Source organism: Mercurialis annua, linkage group LG6, assembly GCF_937616625.2.
Source record: "Mercurialis annua linkage group LG6, ddMerAnnu1.2, whole genome shotgun sequence".
Lineage (NCBI taxonomy): Eukaryota > Viridiplantae > Streptophyta > Magnoliopsida > Malpighiales > Euphorbiaceae > Mercurialis > Mercurialis annua.
In genome coordinates this window covers 42,784,493-42,799,606 of record NC_065575.1, presented here as the reverse complement: position 1 = coordinate 42,799,606, position 15,114 = coordinate 42,784,493, and the positions used below count along the sequence as shown (strand labels likewise).

The 15,114-nt window shown below is 45.4% G+C and overlaps 2 protein-coding genes across 2 annotated transcripts; both read left to right on the top strand.

The window, feature by feature from the left end:
• The first annotated feature begins 7,833 nt into the window (after positions 1-7,833).
• LOC126687910 (uncharacterized) lies at positions 7,834-9,536 on the top strand. The gene is made up of 3 exons (XM_050382461.1): positions 7,834-8,195; positions 8,373-8,577; positions 9,432-9,536. Exons 1-3 carry the CDS (start codon positions 7,834-7,836, stop codon positions 9,534-9,536), a joined length of 672 nt encoding a protein of 223 aa, XP_050238418.1.
• A 4,574-nt stretch (positions 9,537-14,110) lies between these two features.
• Positions 14,111-15,003, top strand: LOC126688197 (auxin efflux carrier component 3-like). Its single transcript, XM_050382813.2, has 2 exons — positions 14,111-14,600; positions 14,680-15,003. The coding sequence occupies exons 1-2, from the start codon at positions 14,403-14,405 to the stop codon at positions 14,710-14,712; spliced, it is 231 nt and encodes a 76-aa protein (XP_050238770.1). The 5' UTR covers positions 14,111-14,402; the 3' UTR covers positions 14,713-15,003.
• Positions 15,004-15,114: the final 111 nt, after the last annotated feature.

Below are 15,114 nucleotides of genomic sequence, written 5' to 3'. Positions count from 1 at the left end.
GGTCGGTAAAGCTCGGATTCCGTTTGGTGATTCATCACTTGGCGCCGTCTGTGGGAAATCGTTTTGTATTCCCCTGTTCTACTCTGATTCTCTGGACGTTGCTGATCAGTTCTTGACAAGAAAACAATGGCTGATGATCCTGTTTTGGACAGGGTAGATCCTCTGGGAACTACGGTTACCAACACTAACTTGGTTGGTGGAGTTTCTGCTAGTGGTCGGACCTCTGTGATCACTGGCTTAACTCCTCCGGCGAATGCTCAGGTGGGAGGATCCAGGGCCTCCGGCAGTGGAGCTGGATTTGTGCCTTTATATGGATTGGAAAACTATCCTAGGGCGAACCCTTTTGCTTCAGATGCAAGTCACACCCACTTATCAACCCCAGGAACCACCGTGCCTCAGAGTTTCCTCCACAATACCTTGTCTCCCACTCAACTCAGCTTCCCGGTAGACGCCACGCTGGTGGCTACGGGAACAGGAACAACTTCTGGGCAGGATATACCTCCGACGGTCTTACAAGCTCAAGAATATTTAGAATATATGGCTCGCCAACTGCACCAAGCCCAGCAGATGCATTTTGCAGTCATGTCCCAGTATTACCCAAGTTACAATCCCTCGGCCACCCCCGTGGCCCCTCCACCCCAAGCTGCTGAGTTTCAGGATGGTCGTCCTCCGAGAGAGGAAGGTCGGAGCGATCACCCACGACCCAGACCTAGGGGTCCCACAGAGTATCAAGCACCAAGAGGCGAAGACCACCGTGACACTAATTTGCCGAGAGACGAAGGTCGGCATGATCGCCCTTTTCCGAGAGACGAAGGTCGGAATGATCCTCCTCCTCCTCGAAGGGAGGGGGTGCAAGACGAGAATCTACCACCGGGGACACAGCGCGGTGACGCTGGTTTGGGGAGGGGAGACCCAGACCCGGAGGCAGATCCTCTGCGGACCGCGAGGGCAGGAGTCCCACCGGTCAGGAGAAACGGGGCAGAAAGTGTTCACAGCTCGGGTGCAGCGTCACAGCATCAGAAAACTTTGCATGATGAAGTTACTCGCCTGGTCCAGGCCGAGCTGGATAGGCATAAAGGGCACAAGGCAGAGTCTCGACCTTTTACTACCTGTGGCATTGCTAGCCCTTTGTCAAAGGCCATATGGGATGACCCATTTCCAGATAAGTTTAAATATCCGCCCATTGACAGTTATAACGGTAAATCCGACCCGATGACTCATTTAAGTTGCTTTCAGGTTGCCATGGGAGTTCAAAGTGTTTCGGACGCCACGGTGTGCAAAGTGTTCCCTTCAACGTTGAGCGATGCGGCGCAAAAGTGGTACCAGAACCTCAAGGAGGGCTCTATTACTAGTTTCAGGGAGCTCGATATGGCTTTCAAAACTCATTTTGCCCCGAGCATCGAACGAAAGAAAAGATCCAGTGATTTGAAGAAATGCTTTCAAAAGCAGGGAGAAAGTTTGAAAGCTTACATTGCTCGGTTCAATGCCGAGGCGATCATGATAGAAGATTTGAACGATGATACCGCCATCGATGCTATGAAAGATAACACCAGCATGCAAGTCTTCCGAGACAGCCTGATCACCAACCCGGTTGACACTTATACCGAGTTGATGGACAGGGCCTGGAATTATATCAATCTCGACGAGGAAAGACAGAGGAAGTCTTACGGGACGGCTAGCCTGGTTCCTAGTAAAACGCAGAATACTCAGGGATCTAACCGTAGCCAAGATCGGTACCGGCCTCTGAACGAGACTTCGGGGTACAGGAGTAACAAGCCGTTTAATGCTCAAACCAGTCCGCCAAGTACGGGGCCTGGTACTAAGCCAAGTTTCAGTATCGGAGGAGGAACGGAAGGATATGTGGATCGAGCAGGAGTACCGAGACAATACGTACCACTTAACACACCGAGGGAGCAGATTCTATCCTGGATCAAGCACAACAACGAAGAGATTCGTTATCCACCGAGGCTAGTGAAAGATGGAGACCGATCCAAGTTCTGTGATTTTCATGATGGTTATGGCCACAAAACAGAGGAATGTGGACGTTTGTGAAGTGAGATAGACAAGTTAGTCTGCCAGGGGCGATTGCAACATTTCGTTGTGGCCAAGGAGGGCCAAGACCGAGGAAATACGAGAGTCAACTCGGTCAGGTCAGAGCCTGGGGGGAGCAGGGAAGCCCAATCCCCATCAAAAAAGACACAGGTTACGGGGGTAATTAACACAATCTCGGGAGGAACTTCAGAATCTGAGTACAGTCGAAAACGCAGAAAGAAAAAGCAAAAGATGGTCATGTCGGTATCTACTGGGTCGCCATGGCCTAACATTGTTTTCGGACCAGAGGATGCGAAAGGAGTAGATTTTCCTCATGAAGACGCTTTGATTGTGTCAGCCATCATTGGATCGAAATGGGTAAAACGATTGCTGGTGGACGACGGTAGCTCGGTTAACTTGTTGACTCTGTCAGTCTTTTTGACAATGGGAGGATCCAAGACTGACCTCAAACCTGTGAACATTCCCCTTCTGGGGCTGGGGGGAGCTCCGGTCACCCTAGAGGGCATGGTCGAGCTAGACTTGGAGCTCGGCATCGAAACACCTCAGGAGGACGGAACAGAGGGAATCCTGGCGGAACCAACACGGAAGGTACGTTCACTGTTCATGATAGTTGACATGCCTCTTGCGTATAATGGTATTCTTGGTAGACCTATGTTGTATAGCACAGGTGCAGTGACTAGTATTCGTTACTTGATGATGAAAATCCCAGTGGAAAACGAGGTTATAACTATCAGGGGAAACCAAACCCTGTCTAGGCAATGTTACATGGCCAATATGGGCAGCACGGTGGAAACAATGAACATCGATACACCGGAGCTGCTCCTCAGAGAGAAGAAAGCTCAGAAACCCAGAGAAAACTTGGAAACAATTGAACTCACAGAGGGATCCGAGATGTGTGTAAAGCTGGGGGTAGATTGGCCAAACGAGCACCGGGAGGCTATCATAGCTCGGATAAAACAGTATGTGGAGGAGTTTACCAACAAGCCAGAGGATATTGGAGGGGTAGACCCTAAGATCATCTCGCACAAGTTAAACGTGGATGCTAAATGCAAGCCTGTCAAGCAAAAGAAAAGAACTTTCTCTCTAGAGAAACAGATTGTTATCCGAGATGAAGTGGAGAAGCTCTTGAAAGCCGGGTTCATCAGGAAAGTAGACTACCCTGAATGGCTGGCTAATGTAGTCTTGATCAAGAAGTCCAACGGTAAATGGAGGCTTTGTATAGATTTCACCGATCTAAACAATGCCTGCCCAAAAGACAGTTTCCCTCTACCGAACATCGACCAACTGGTGGACGCAACGTGTGGGTTTGCGGTTTATGCTTTCTTGGACGCCTCCCAGGGATACCACCAGATCCCAATGAGTAAAGATGACGAAGAAAAAACAACTTTCACAACGGATCTGGGGACCTATTGCTACAAGAAGATGCCTTTTGGTTTGAAAAATGCTGGGGCAACCTATCAAAGACTCATGAATCACGTTTTTAAAGATCAATTGGGCAAGAATGTCGAGGTTTATGTGGATGACATAGTAGTGAAATCCAAGGGGATCGAGGATCACGCACAGGATTTGGCGGAAACTTTTGAAAAGCTGAAGGGTTTTAACCTCAAGCTGAATCCAGAAAAGTGTGTTTTCGCAGTCCGCTCTGGGAAATTTCTAGGGCACCTCATCTCGGAGAAAGGCATCGAGGCCAACCCGGAGAAAATCGAGGCAGTAATGAACATGAAAGCACCCAGCTCGGTGAAAGAAGTACAAAAGTTGAACGGGAGAGTAACGGCATTGGGAAGATTCATGAGTTGCTCGGCCAAACGATGTTTGCCATTTTTCAAAATCCTGAAGAATACAAAGAATTTCAAGTGGACAGAGGAGTGTAACACAGCTTTTGAGGAGCTGAAGGTTTACCTAAGCACACCCCCGGTGCTAGTGTAATAACCCGGAAATTTAAGGATTTAAAATATAGCCACGTGTCTAATATTTTATTAGACGGAAGTAGGTAAATTAAATTTAAAGATAAATTTAATTTACATTTTTAAATTTTTAGAATTTAAATTTGATTAGTTATATAGTTAACGGAGAGAATATGGATTTATGAATTGGGTGCAGAATAATTCATAAGTCCCTAGCGAATATTTTTGGTGCCAATATTCGCAAAATATTTTAAAAAGGTTATCGTGAAAATTTGATAAAATTTGGAAGTAGAAATTTTATCAAGCGCAGTCAATGCGGACTTAATAAATCAAAAATGATTTATTAAGAATAAAATATAAGTCGGATGGGAATAAAAATTATATTTTTATTCTTGTTATATTTTATTAGATTTTTGGTAAAATTTTCACGAAATTTGGAAGTCGTTTCCGTTTAGGCTACGAACGACTAGTTTAGAAGTTGGTTTAAAGTGCATGATTGAGCTAGTACCTAAACGCACTTTAGCCATTATTATATATATCATTTCATTAGGTTACAAAATAAACAGCAAGTTCATTTGTTACAAATGAAATAGGAAAAGGAGCTGCTTCCTTCTCTGCAGTGCGGCGACTTAGGGTTTCGAATTGATTTCGTCCATTTCTCGATTCTAACTCAATTTCTTCAACGATTACTCACGTAATCGAGGTATTATATCCGTATTAAACGTTTATTTCGAATTATTTCGAATATAAACTCGTTTATAAACGGTTACCGTATCGAATTATCGTTTTAAACGTCCGTATTGATTTTGGATTGTGTATATGTGATTGTGGACGTTAGAATAGCGTTTTTGGACGTTTTAAGTAGGACGGGGGGTCCCGGAAATTCATTTCCGGGGCTGTGCGGGTGCGCAGCCCGCTGTGCGCGAGCACAACACGGTGTGCGGGCGCACACCATGCTGTGCGGACGCACAGCGTGTGCTGTGCGGGCGCACAGCAACCCCGACGGGATGTCGGGGTTTGTTTTCTCCGGTCTTTTGGGGGACTTTCCGGGGGCGATTCCGACGTGCTTTCGCCTAATAACCCGAGGTGTTTTCCAACCGAACCTAAAACATTTTTAATAAATGTTTTTAAATCAAAGTTAGATATTTTAAAACAATAACTTGTGTTAGAAGAAAGTGAAAAGGTTCTATAACCTAAACCTAAAGACTTTTAAAAGGAGATTTTAAAAGTAAAGTTAAACGTTTATAATGGACTTTAAAAGAGCTAAAGTCAACGTTTAAACGGTTTAAAAGATTTAGCAATCAGTTTTGCTAAATACTTAGTATATGACCGAGAATTGTTTTGACAATTAGGTCTATACTATAAATGGTTTTCTTTAGGTATTGTGATACCTAAAATAACTTCTAGAGAGAAGTTAGAACGTTTTCTCAAAACGAGAATTTATAATATGGTTTTAAAAGAAAACAGACCATAAGTGTTACGTGTTTATATGATTATATGTTTGACCTAGATCTGGGTTTAAGGACCTAGAATTTTATAGGAAACATATATTGATGTGTTTTATCCTGTTTGCTTTATGTGTTTAGTCCGACCAGCTAGCGAGCAGTCTGACCACAACCACAGGATTAAGTTCCAGACCTAGCGGTGTTTGTGAGTTCATTTGTTTACTTTTGAATATTAGTATTCAATTGTTTTTAAATCATAAATCGCACTAAGTATGAAACTTAGCCAAGGAAGATCCACTGAAACGAGCTATCTATTGGGCAACAATAGGACTGTGTGATCACCGGTGTTAATGAACTAGATGAGAGGTAAATATTATAAGCATACATATTGAGATTAGGTTTTAAGCCAGATGCTTATAAAGCGGCTTAAACCTAATGGGTAGTCCTGAGGTGGCAGTGATTTAAGTTCCGGCCCAGCAACCCTATACAGAGTCAAGATGGCTGTGATACATATGTATACCGCACATCCTGTATTAAACAAGAGTTGTGCATATGCATTATATATATGATAGCATTATAACGTAATCAGGATTAGGGTTTCATTTGGATCGAGGACTGGTAATATTTTTATATACCGACATTTTGTCTATACGCGATTTTGGTATTTAACTGTAAACCTATCTACTCACTCAGAAATATTTATATTTCTGACCCCGTTGTTGTTTATCATTTTCAGGTACTTAGCTACCGGGTCTGGTCGAGCTTCCACCCTTTTCCATCAGGGAAGCTTATTCTGTTGTTATGTAAATAACACTTTAAACTCTTAGATGCTGCAATAGTGTATATAGGTTTGATATGCCTGTAGCCACGTCATGGTTCCTCTGTCTATATACTCTGATAGGAACCTGACTTTGTCTAGCTCTAATAAGTGGCTACTTAATAGGCATATGGTGTTTTATGGTGTCCCCTACGGGTGGGCCAAGCTTCGTGTCTTTGGTCTGTAAAGACATTGTGTGTAGTTTTAGCTGGCCTTACGTTTGTATGCCTGCTGTGCATGTTTTTAAATATGTTTGATATAACGCTTTGAAAAGGAAAGTGTTCGATATATTTTATTAAACATATTGTTCGGGTGAGCGGTTTGAAACAGGGCTGCCTGCGAGGTAAGGCATGTGAGCTAAGTCCCTGTACCACCGCACCGGTTTTCAGAAATGCGCGTGGGTCATAATAACTAGGGTTATTCAACCAGCATTTCTGAAAACGCGATATCGCCTATATGAATATTTTCAGAATGTAATTTCCACGTTAAACGGAAAAACATTTTAACGGTGTTTTCTGAAAACGGGTCGTACGCGAGATACGATCTAGATTTGTATTTAGGAGGCGAAAAATTTATAGAGGTTTTAGGCTTGCTACGGGTTTCGGAACAACCATTCCCATTCCCTAGCGCCGGTCTCGGCTCGAGTTTTGAGGCGGAAATCGGGTCGTGACAGCTAGGTAGACCTGAGCCCGGGGAAATCTTATATTTGTATCTCTCGGTGAATGACGAGACAGCAGCGGCAGTCCTGGTGAAGGAAGATAAGGGTCTGCAAACCCCAGTTTACTACCTCAGCAGGGTCTTGAAAGGCCCGGAGGTCAGATACCCGAAAATTGAGAAATTTGCTTTGGCATTGAAAGTGGCGGCAGAAAAGCTAAGGAGATATTTCGAGGCTCACATCATTGTAGTACGTACGAACCAACCTCTGAGAAAGGCGCTGCAGAGGCCAGAGATGTCGGGACGGCTGGTCAGCTGGTCGGTCCAACTGGGAGGATATGACATCCGATATGAGCCCAGACCGGCTCTAAAAGCACAAGTATTGGCAGATTTCATAGCCGAGACCACAGCAAGCGACCAACCTGAGGAACCTGACGAACAACTTCTACGGTGGGTATTAGAAGTCGACGGGGCATCAAATCTGGATGGATCTGGGGCAGGCGTAGTCTTGAAAGGCCCTCACGGAGTCACACTCTGAAGCTCGGTAAAATTTGATTTCCCGGCATCCAACAATGCCGCGGAGTATGAGGCTCTGTTGATCGGATTGAGAATGGTAAACGTGGTCAAGGCCGAGCACGTAACAATAAGGAGTGATTCTCAGTTAGTCGTTTGCCAAATCTTGGGTACTTTTGAAGCTCGGGATTCGGAAATGAGGAGATACGTGGACAGAGTCAAGTTCTTCTTGAACAAGATTCAGGAGCTCGGAGGAAAATGGGTGATAGAGCAAGTTCCTCGTTTGGAAAATCAAGAGGCCGATGTACTAGCCAAAGCAGCAACAGTGAACGAGAAGATACCGGGGGTCCATTTCTCTGTTCAAAAGCATTCCAGTATCGACAACCATGAAACCATTTTTCTAACTCAGCCTTTGGAAAATTGGATGCAAGGTATAGCCCACTACCTGATGGATGGAACTCTGCCAGAAAACAGAGATAAAGCCTACAAAATCTTGCGACAAGCTCCGTACTACGCGTTCCTCGACGGAGTCTTATACAGAAAGTCATTCACCCACCCGTGGTCGAGATGCTTGACGGCAGAAGAAGGGGAGTATGTGTTGAGAGAAATACATGAAGGTATTTGTGGGGCACACATAGCTCCTCGCATGTTAGCAAAGAAAGCAGTGTTGCAAGGCTACTACTGGCCCCTAATGGTCAGGCAAGCAGAGGAGATAGTAAAGAAATGTGAAAACTGTCAGAGGCATCAGAACATCCGACATGCTCCCACCACAGAGCAGTGTCCCATTACCAGTCCTTGGCCATTTGCAACGTGGGGAATTGACATCCTGGGGCCTTTCACGCCAACCACGGGGCAGAAAAAGTTCTTGATAGTGGCAGTAGATCACTTTACCAAGTGGCTCGAGGTAGAGGCAGTGAGCACCATCACAGAAGCTCGGATCCGGGATTTCTTCTGGAGGCAAATTGTGTGTCGTTTCGGTATACCCAGAGCGTTGGTAACTGATAACGGAAAGCAGTTCAACTGCCGAGCCTTCAAGGAATTTTGCAACGACTTGCACATTGACCTGCGTTTTACTTCAGTAGTTCACCCGCAGAGCAATGGGATGACCGAAGTAACCAACCGGACGATCCTAAAAGGGCTCAAGGCCAGGCTAGGGGAGTTCGATAGACAGTGGCTGGAAGAGCTACCAAAGGTCATATGGGCTTACAGAACCACGCCAAGGGCAGGCACAGGAGACACCCCGTTTTCTCTGACATATGGGTGCGAGGCAATGATACCGGTGGAAATCGGGATGCCAACTCTAAGGGTCCAGTTCTTCGATGAGGCTAAGAACGAGGAAGAACAGAAATTATGCTTAGACCTGCTGGAAGAGCGAAGAGAGCTGGCAGCGCTAAGAATCGAAGCATACAAGCAAAGAATGGCTAAGTATCATAACAAGAGAGTTAAACCCTTGAGTTTCCAAGTCGGCGATCTGGTCCTGCGACGGGCAGACATTGCTAAGGGAAATGCTGGAGTGGGAAAGCTCGAACCTAACTGGGAAGGTCCCTATCGAGTCACTGAGGTCGGACGAGCAGGAGCTTATAAAATAGCACACATGTCGGGCAGAGTGCTCCCGAGAACTTGGAACTCCCAGGTTCTTCGGAAATATTATCAGTAGTCTCTTGTTTTCATTTTCGAGGTACCTAGGGGTTTTTTCACTTATGTTTGAGTTAGACCTTTGTAAAACTCAAACATAAGTTTTTCCCCTCAATGAATAAAAAAGATTAAAAAGAATTCATGTCTTTTTCAAAACCCGAGCAATCTACTCGGTAAAAACCAGCGGGCTATGTGCCATCTACGGGCTATGTGCCACCAGCGGGCTATGTGCCACCAGCAGGCTATGTGCCATCTACGGGCTATGTGCCATCTACGGGCTATGTGCCACCAGCGGGCTATGTGCCATCTACGGGCTATGTGCCACCAGCGGGCTATGTGCCACCAGCGGGCTAGGTGCCACCATCGGGCTATGTGCCATCTACGGGCAATGTGTCACCTACGGGCTATTAGCCACCTACGTACGACGAGCAATTCTTGACCCCGAGCAACAACTCCGGGTTGTCCCCAGGCAATAGCCTATCCACGCCGAGCAACTTGCTTAAACTTGATCTATGAATAACTAAGAACCTATCCTAGCATTTTTTAATCCCAAGTCTAAGTCAAGAGCCAATATATAAAAACAAGAAGCTAGAAAAAGTCCACACTACTGGAGCCAGCTCGGAAACTAGTCTAGGTTAAGTATGCAAACATGTTGTCACATACTTAACCAAAATTTTCAAAGATAGAAAACATAGGCAAGTAAAGATCAAGATATATATATACAAAGGAAAAATTCATTCAAGGAAAAAGAAAATATTCAAACTTACAAAAGAGAGCTCGAGGCTCAATATCCCAAAAATTTACAAAGGCAAAGGAAAATTGTTCAAAACTATGAAACAAAAAACCAAATTGTTCAAACTATTACAAGTAATTAACTACTACATCAGTTCGGCCCCTGGTCTTGATCATCAGCAAGATAATCTTCGATATCTGCTGGCATGTCATAATCTTCGGGCAGCTCCTTAGCTCGGCGGTGCAGCTCTAGCACGTCCAGTTTGAAGTCCGACACATCAACGTCGGCTCCAAACCGGCCTCTCACATACTCCCCGGCCTGGACCTCCCCGATATACAGCATTTTTCGAAAGTCTTCATACAGACCTTCTTCCCGAGCTGCCGACTCGGCAACTTTAGCCTCAGCATCCCCGACCCGCTTGGCGGCCTCCTCCAGCTTTTTCTTCTGGTCATCCACGGTGTCCCGGAGCCCTTTGCTCGCCAATTCATTCCGGCGCGTTATGTCAGCCAGCTGCTTGGAAAAATCCTCTTTCTCAGCAGCCTTCTCGGTCTCCAACCGACCAACATCCTTCCGCAAAGACTCCAGGACTCCCAAGTCCTCGGCACGCCGGTCCTCGGACTCCTTCAGCTGGCTTTCTAAACTTGCCACCAAGGAAGCCCCTTCCGAGGCCCTCCTCTCCGCCTCGACAGCTCGCTTCTCAGCATCCCGGAGATTAGATCTCGCAGACAGCAGAAGGTCCTTGGCCAGAAGAAGGTCAACCTCGTTCTTATTGGCGTTTTGGTCGGCCAAGTAAGACATCTGCGCAGCCTGCAATACAAACAAAGCATGACTCATGGCTAGATAAAAGCAAACACTTAGAAAATTTTTAGTCAAACTAAAGAATACCTGAAGGCAGAGAGAGGAGACCGCAGCCAGTAGGTTCTCGGGCTTGTGCGTCTTGTAGTGGGCCAGATCTATGGGCAGCGTGGTCACCCGGGCTACATCCCCCGCAATGGGCAGCTCGGTCAACGTCGGGCGGGCCCCATCGTTATGACGGCTCACCCACTCGGCAAAGCTGGTCCTAGTTATCGTCTGAGGACCAGGGGCGGTGGTGCTTGTATCAGACGAAATCTCCGGCAGATCCGGGATCTCGCGTCTAGGCCTGTGAGCGCTCGGGCCACCTCCCCCAGGAGCTCCTCCCTCGGGAACCTCCTCAGTTCGCCTCGGCCCCATCACGGTCTCAGCCGACCCTAGGTCCACGAACGGAATATCCCCCACGGGTTCGGCAGTAGGGGGAACATCAATCCCTCCGGGCAGCTGAACCCGAAGCGGGATAACATGAATACCAGCCGTCGGGGGCCCTTTATCACCCGCAACCCGCGGAGCCGAGGTCGCATCCGCAGCAGCTTTTGGAACAGACGGGGGCGCCGGAGTGGCAGCTCGGGCTGCCGGTCTCTTGCGTTTCTTACTCGCAAGCTTGGCCACATCAATATTATTCACTGCAGGAAACAACCAACAACAATAAAAATGAAAACAAGCAAATTCATAAAAAAAAAAAAAAAAAAACAACAACAACAACACACAAGAAACAACACAAAGAAAACAAGCACCAGGATCCGAGCTCTTCCAGAATTCAAAAAACTTCTTCGGACAAAGATCATCAGCATGAGCTTTGTCCCCCACGGGAGAAGCATCCCGAAGCTTAATAATATCGGCCCGTTCCAGAGGGGCAGGGGTATGGAACCATTTATCTGGTTTATAACACTTGTCCCGCCAAGTAGTCACCATCCCCTCAAAGGCAGTCGGGTGGGTGATCTGGAAGTAATCCTCTTTGAAGTCCCTTAAGGAGTAAGTTATCCCAGTAACTAAACCTCCTACCACCTCTTTCCTCTCTCCTCGAAACCGGATGTACGCGAAATGATTCCGGTCTTTTAACGACAAAAGGTACAAGCAGCAGAAAAGTCGCATAGAATCTACCACCCCGGTCTGCCGACACAACTCCAGGAAGCAAGAATAATACCGAACTCCGTTCGGATGAATCTGAGATAGCGGCACCTCGAAATAATTGCTTAACCGTTTGTATTGCTCCGAGATAGGGAAGCGGACTCCGGACTGGAGATGCTCCAGGGTCAGCATGATAGTGTCCTTCGGAGGCGCGTCGTTCAGTTTTTTCCCCTCCGGGATCACGGACAGCTGGTACTCCACCGGGATACCGAAAGTAGCCCTCACGGCCTCCAAAAACCCAGTAGTGCACCGAGACACTTTGATATCACGATCATCAGGTCGGCCACCAGCATCCACGGTTGTACTTTTCCCTTTTACTTTCTTCGGGACTTGAGGTCGGGAGGTCCCCACCTCCTCTGCCTCCGAGAAATTAGCTCGACTAGAGCGAACAACGTGAAATTCAACAGACGCCTCAGCCGTCCCTTGATCATTATCATCATAACCCACCCCTTCCTCGCGATCTGATGGGTCACCCGACATACCTAAAGACACAGAAACCAGCTCGGATGAGACAAGCTTCACTAACAAAAATAAACTAGCTAAGACTTAAAAGTACGAATCAAAAGACAATTTTAGAGGGTGACACCATCAGAAACACGAAGACAACAAACATGAATTTCCAGATTTCTGGAAATTCACACCCCAAACAAGAACATGAAAAACACGCATGAACCTCCAGATTTCTGGAAATCCATGTCTCACAACAAAATCACAGAAAAACAAAGGCATGAAACATGAAAATCCTAAACAGATACACTAACGCAGGGAAGAACTCAGTCAAAACATAAGAACATGCATCTAAACCAGGAAAACAGGAAGCAAACAGCAAATCAGAAACACTCACTTGTGCAAAGGAACGAGAAATTCTGGAGAAGACGATTGCAAACACAGAGAGTATCTGGAAAACAGAGGCAAACACAGCAGATGAAGCTTCAGCAACCAGGAAACGAAGAATTGGAGAAGGCAAAGAACAGAAATCTGGTGATTCGCAAGAACAGGTATCTTCTTCTTCTTCAAAAACAGAGAGAAAACAGAAATGGGGAAAGGAAGCGAAAAGTCTCTCAGTTTTGAAAAACCAAATTTATAACGGAAGAAAAGAGAGGGAAAACAAAAAGGAACCTCTTAAATTTTCTCTCTCTTCCCACTAAGCGTGACTCCTAGAAACCTGCACCAGCAATAACTGCTGGACACATGGCTCAAACGTAAGAAGAAGTACAACCGCCATCAAGGAAATCCATCCCACCAGCTGTCAGAAGAGACATCTCGACAGTCACGTCCTTTCACATAACCATATCAGCTCACCCATCTTCCTGACAAGAGGCTCGGTGTCAGAGATCACCCAAAAACAAAGCAAGCACGCCCAGACTCACGTGACCTAATAACTCGGATAACACTACCATCTCGGACATAAATATCCGACACACTGGGGGGGACTAGTGATAACGTAGCACATCTAGTAGGGGCGAAGCAACCTCACCAGGAACGAACATCACTAAGTCAAGCATTTCACCGACCTGGTAACAATGTCCGACCTTCTTGAAATCATAGAACGCATGACTTGGGGGGTCACCGGATCGATGGGAATTCAAACATCATCCGAGACAATCACGCCTGATAAGGTCGGACCAAGAATCCTACCCGAGCTCTGAAGTATGTTCAAACTCAGACCTAAGCCGAGCTCCGAGCTCCGGAGCCCGAAAGACGGGACCATCTGGTCCGAGCTCTGAGCTGCTCTCAGATACAGAAGCCATGATAACTTGACTCCCAAGTTATCCGGGCTCCGAGATCCTGCCCAAGAGCGTTCATTCGTGTACCAGATCCTGGGACCACAGAAGATCTTCTGACAGGTACGTGAGGAATGTTCCCTCTGACACACCTAACAACTCGTGCCACCCGCAGGGATATTCTACCACGTCAGCATAACTGATTTCTGGGACCACTGGGCTCATAGCCTGCCAGCAAGGCAGGTTTGTCCTTAAACCCTAACTATAAATAGAGGGTTTAAGGACAAACCCTAGGTAATTTCTTTTTCTCTACTCAAAACACACTCTTTTCTCTTCTTCTTCTTCCTCTACTTAAGAACCTTACTTGAGCGTCGGAGTGAACGTCCGGTGACCCCCACCGGAGTTCCTTCTGACCTCTGTTTGCTTGTGGTGTGCAGGTCGGTAAAGCTCGGATTCCGTTTGGTGATTCATCAATAACTATAATAATGAAGTTAATTAAAGTAATATTAAGAGAAAAAAAGTTTTATTATTAAACACACAGAACATGTACCGTATTAAGGAGGAAGGAATGGCCGGGCCGTATTTTTTAAAATAATTAGGGTTTTTTACACAAACAACCTATTTTCTCATTTTTTTTATCTTATATACGATGCTCATTTTGAATTTTAAAAAATACTGAACACGGAGCATATTTTAACTTTTATACGGATTAATCTTCTTCTTCCTCGCTTCTTCGCTTCGTCTTTTCATCTTCTCCTTTTCTTTCTTTTGATCACAACACTCCATCAGCTCCTTCAATCGGCGGCGAAGATTTCCTAACAGCGGCGGCGGCGACGATCTCCCAGAGGCGGCGGCGGCGATCTCCTAGCAGCGGCGATCTCCTAATAGTGGCGATCTCATACAATAATAGAGTTGAATTTTAACACTTTTGATTTTTCTAATATGATGGCCATTCAAGGTTTACCTGGAAGTAGATTATCAAATTTTGGTCATGTTGATTTGTGTTTTGTTCAATCTTCTACAGGTCCGACTTTGAGACCGTCAAATTTTGTAGAAAATTGTACTCCAAAGAATTCGATTTCATCTCCAAGATTCACGTTTTACCCGACTCAAATTGTGATTATTTTGAAACGGGCTCAGGTATCGAATTATTTTTATTTGGTATCTTGTCTGTTCATTTCTTAATTTGATAACTTTTATCTATTTTATATGTGTTCAGGTGAGATTGTGGGATATGGAATACCAGCAGTAATGAATGTTTTGATATGCTTTAATATCAGCGAAGATTTGTAATTTGGAGCAAATCTGGCTTTGAGAAGTTGGATTCAATTTATGGATGATTTGAGAAGACTTGTTCCAAGGTGGCCATATTTAGCTCAACAATCAGCTTTTATTATTGATGGATGCCTTGTAGAGCACCTATTTCAGTTGTACAAATTTGAGTGTGAATCTTATTAAACAAAAGGTGGAAAAAAGACTTTTAGAGCACCTATCTCTATTGTACAAATTTAAGTTAATATAGAGAGTGATTTTTTTTATTTTATCTGCAAATGTTTTTGTTCTTTTTATACAATTTATAACTTTGAAATTGTTCTCCAGTTGTAACTGACGAGTTTGCTTCGGAGCTATATATAAACTTTGGATGTATTTTCCT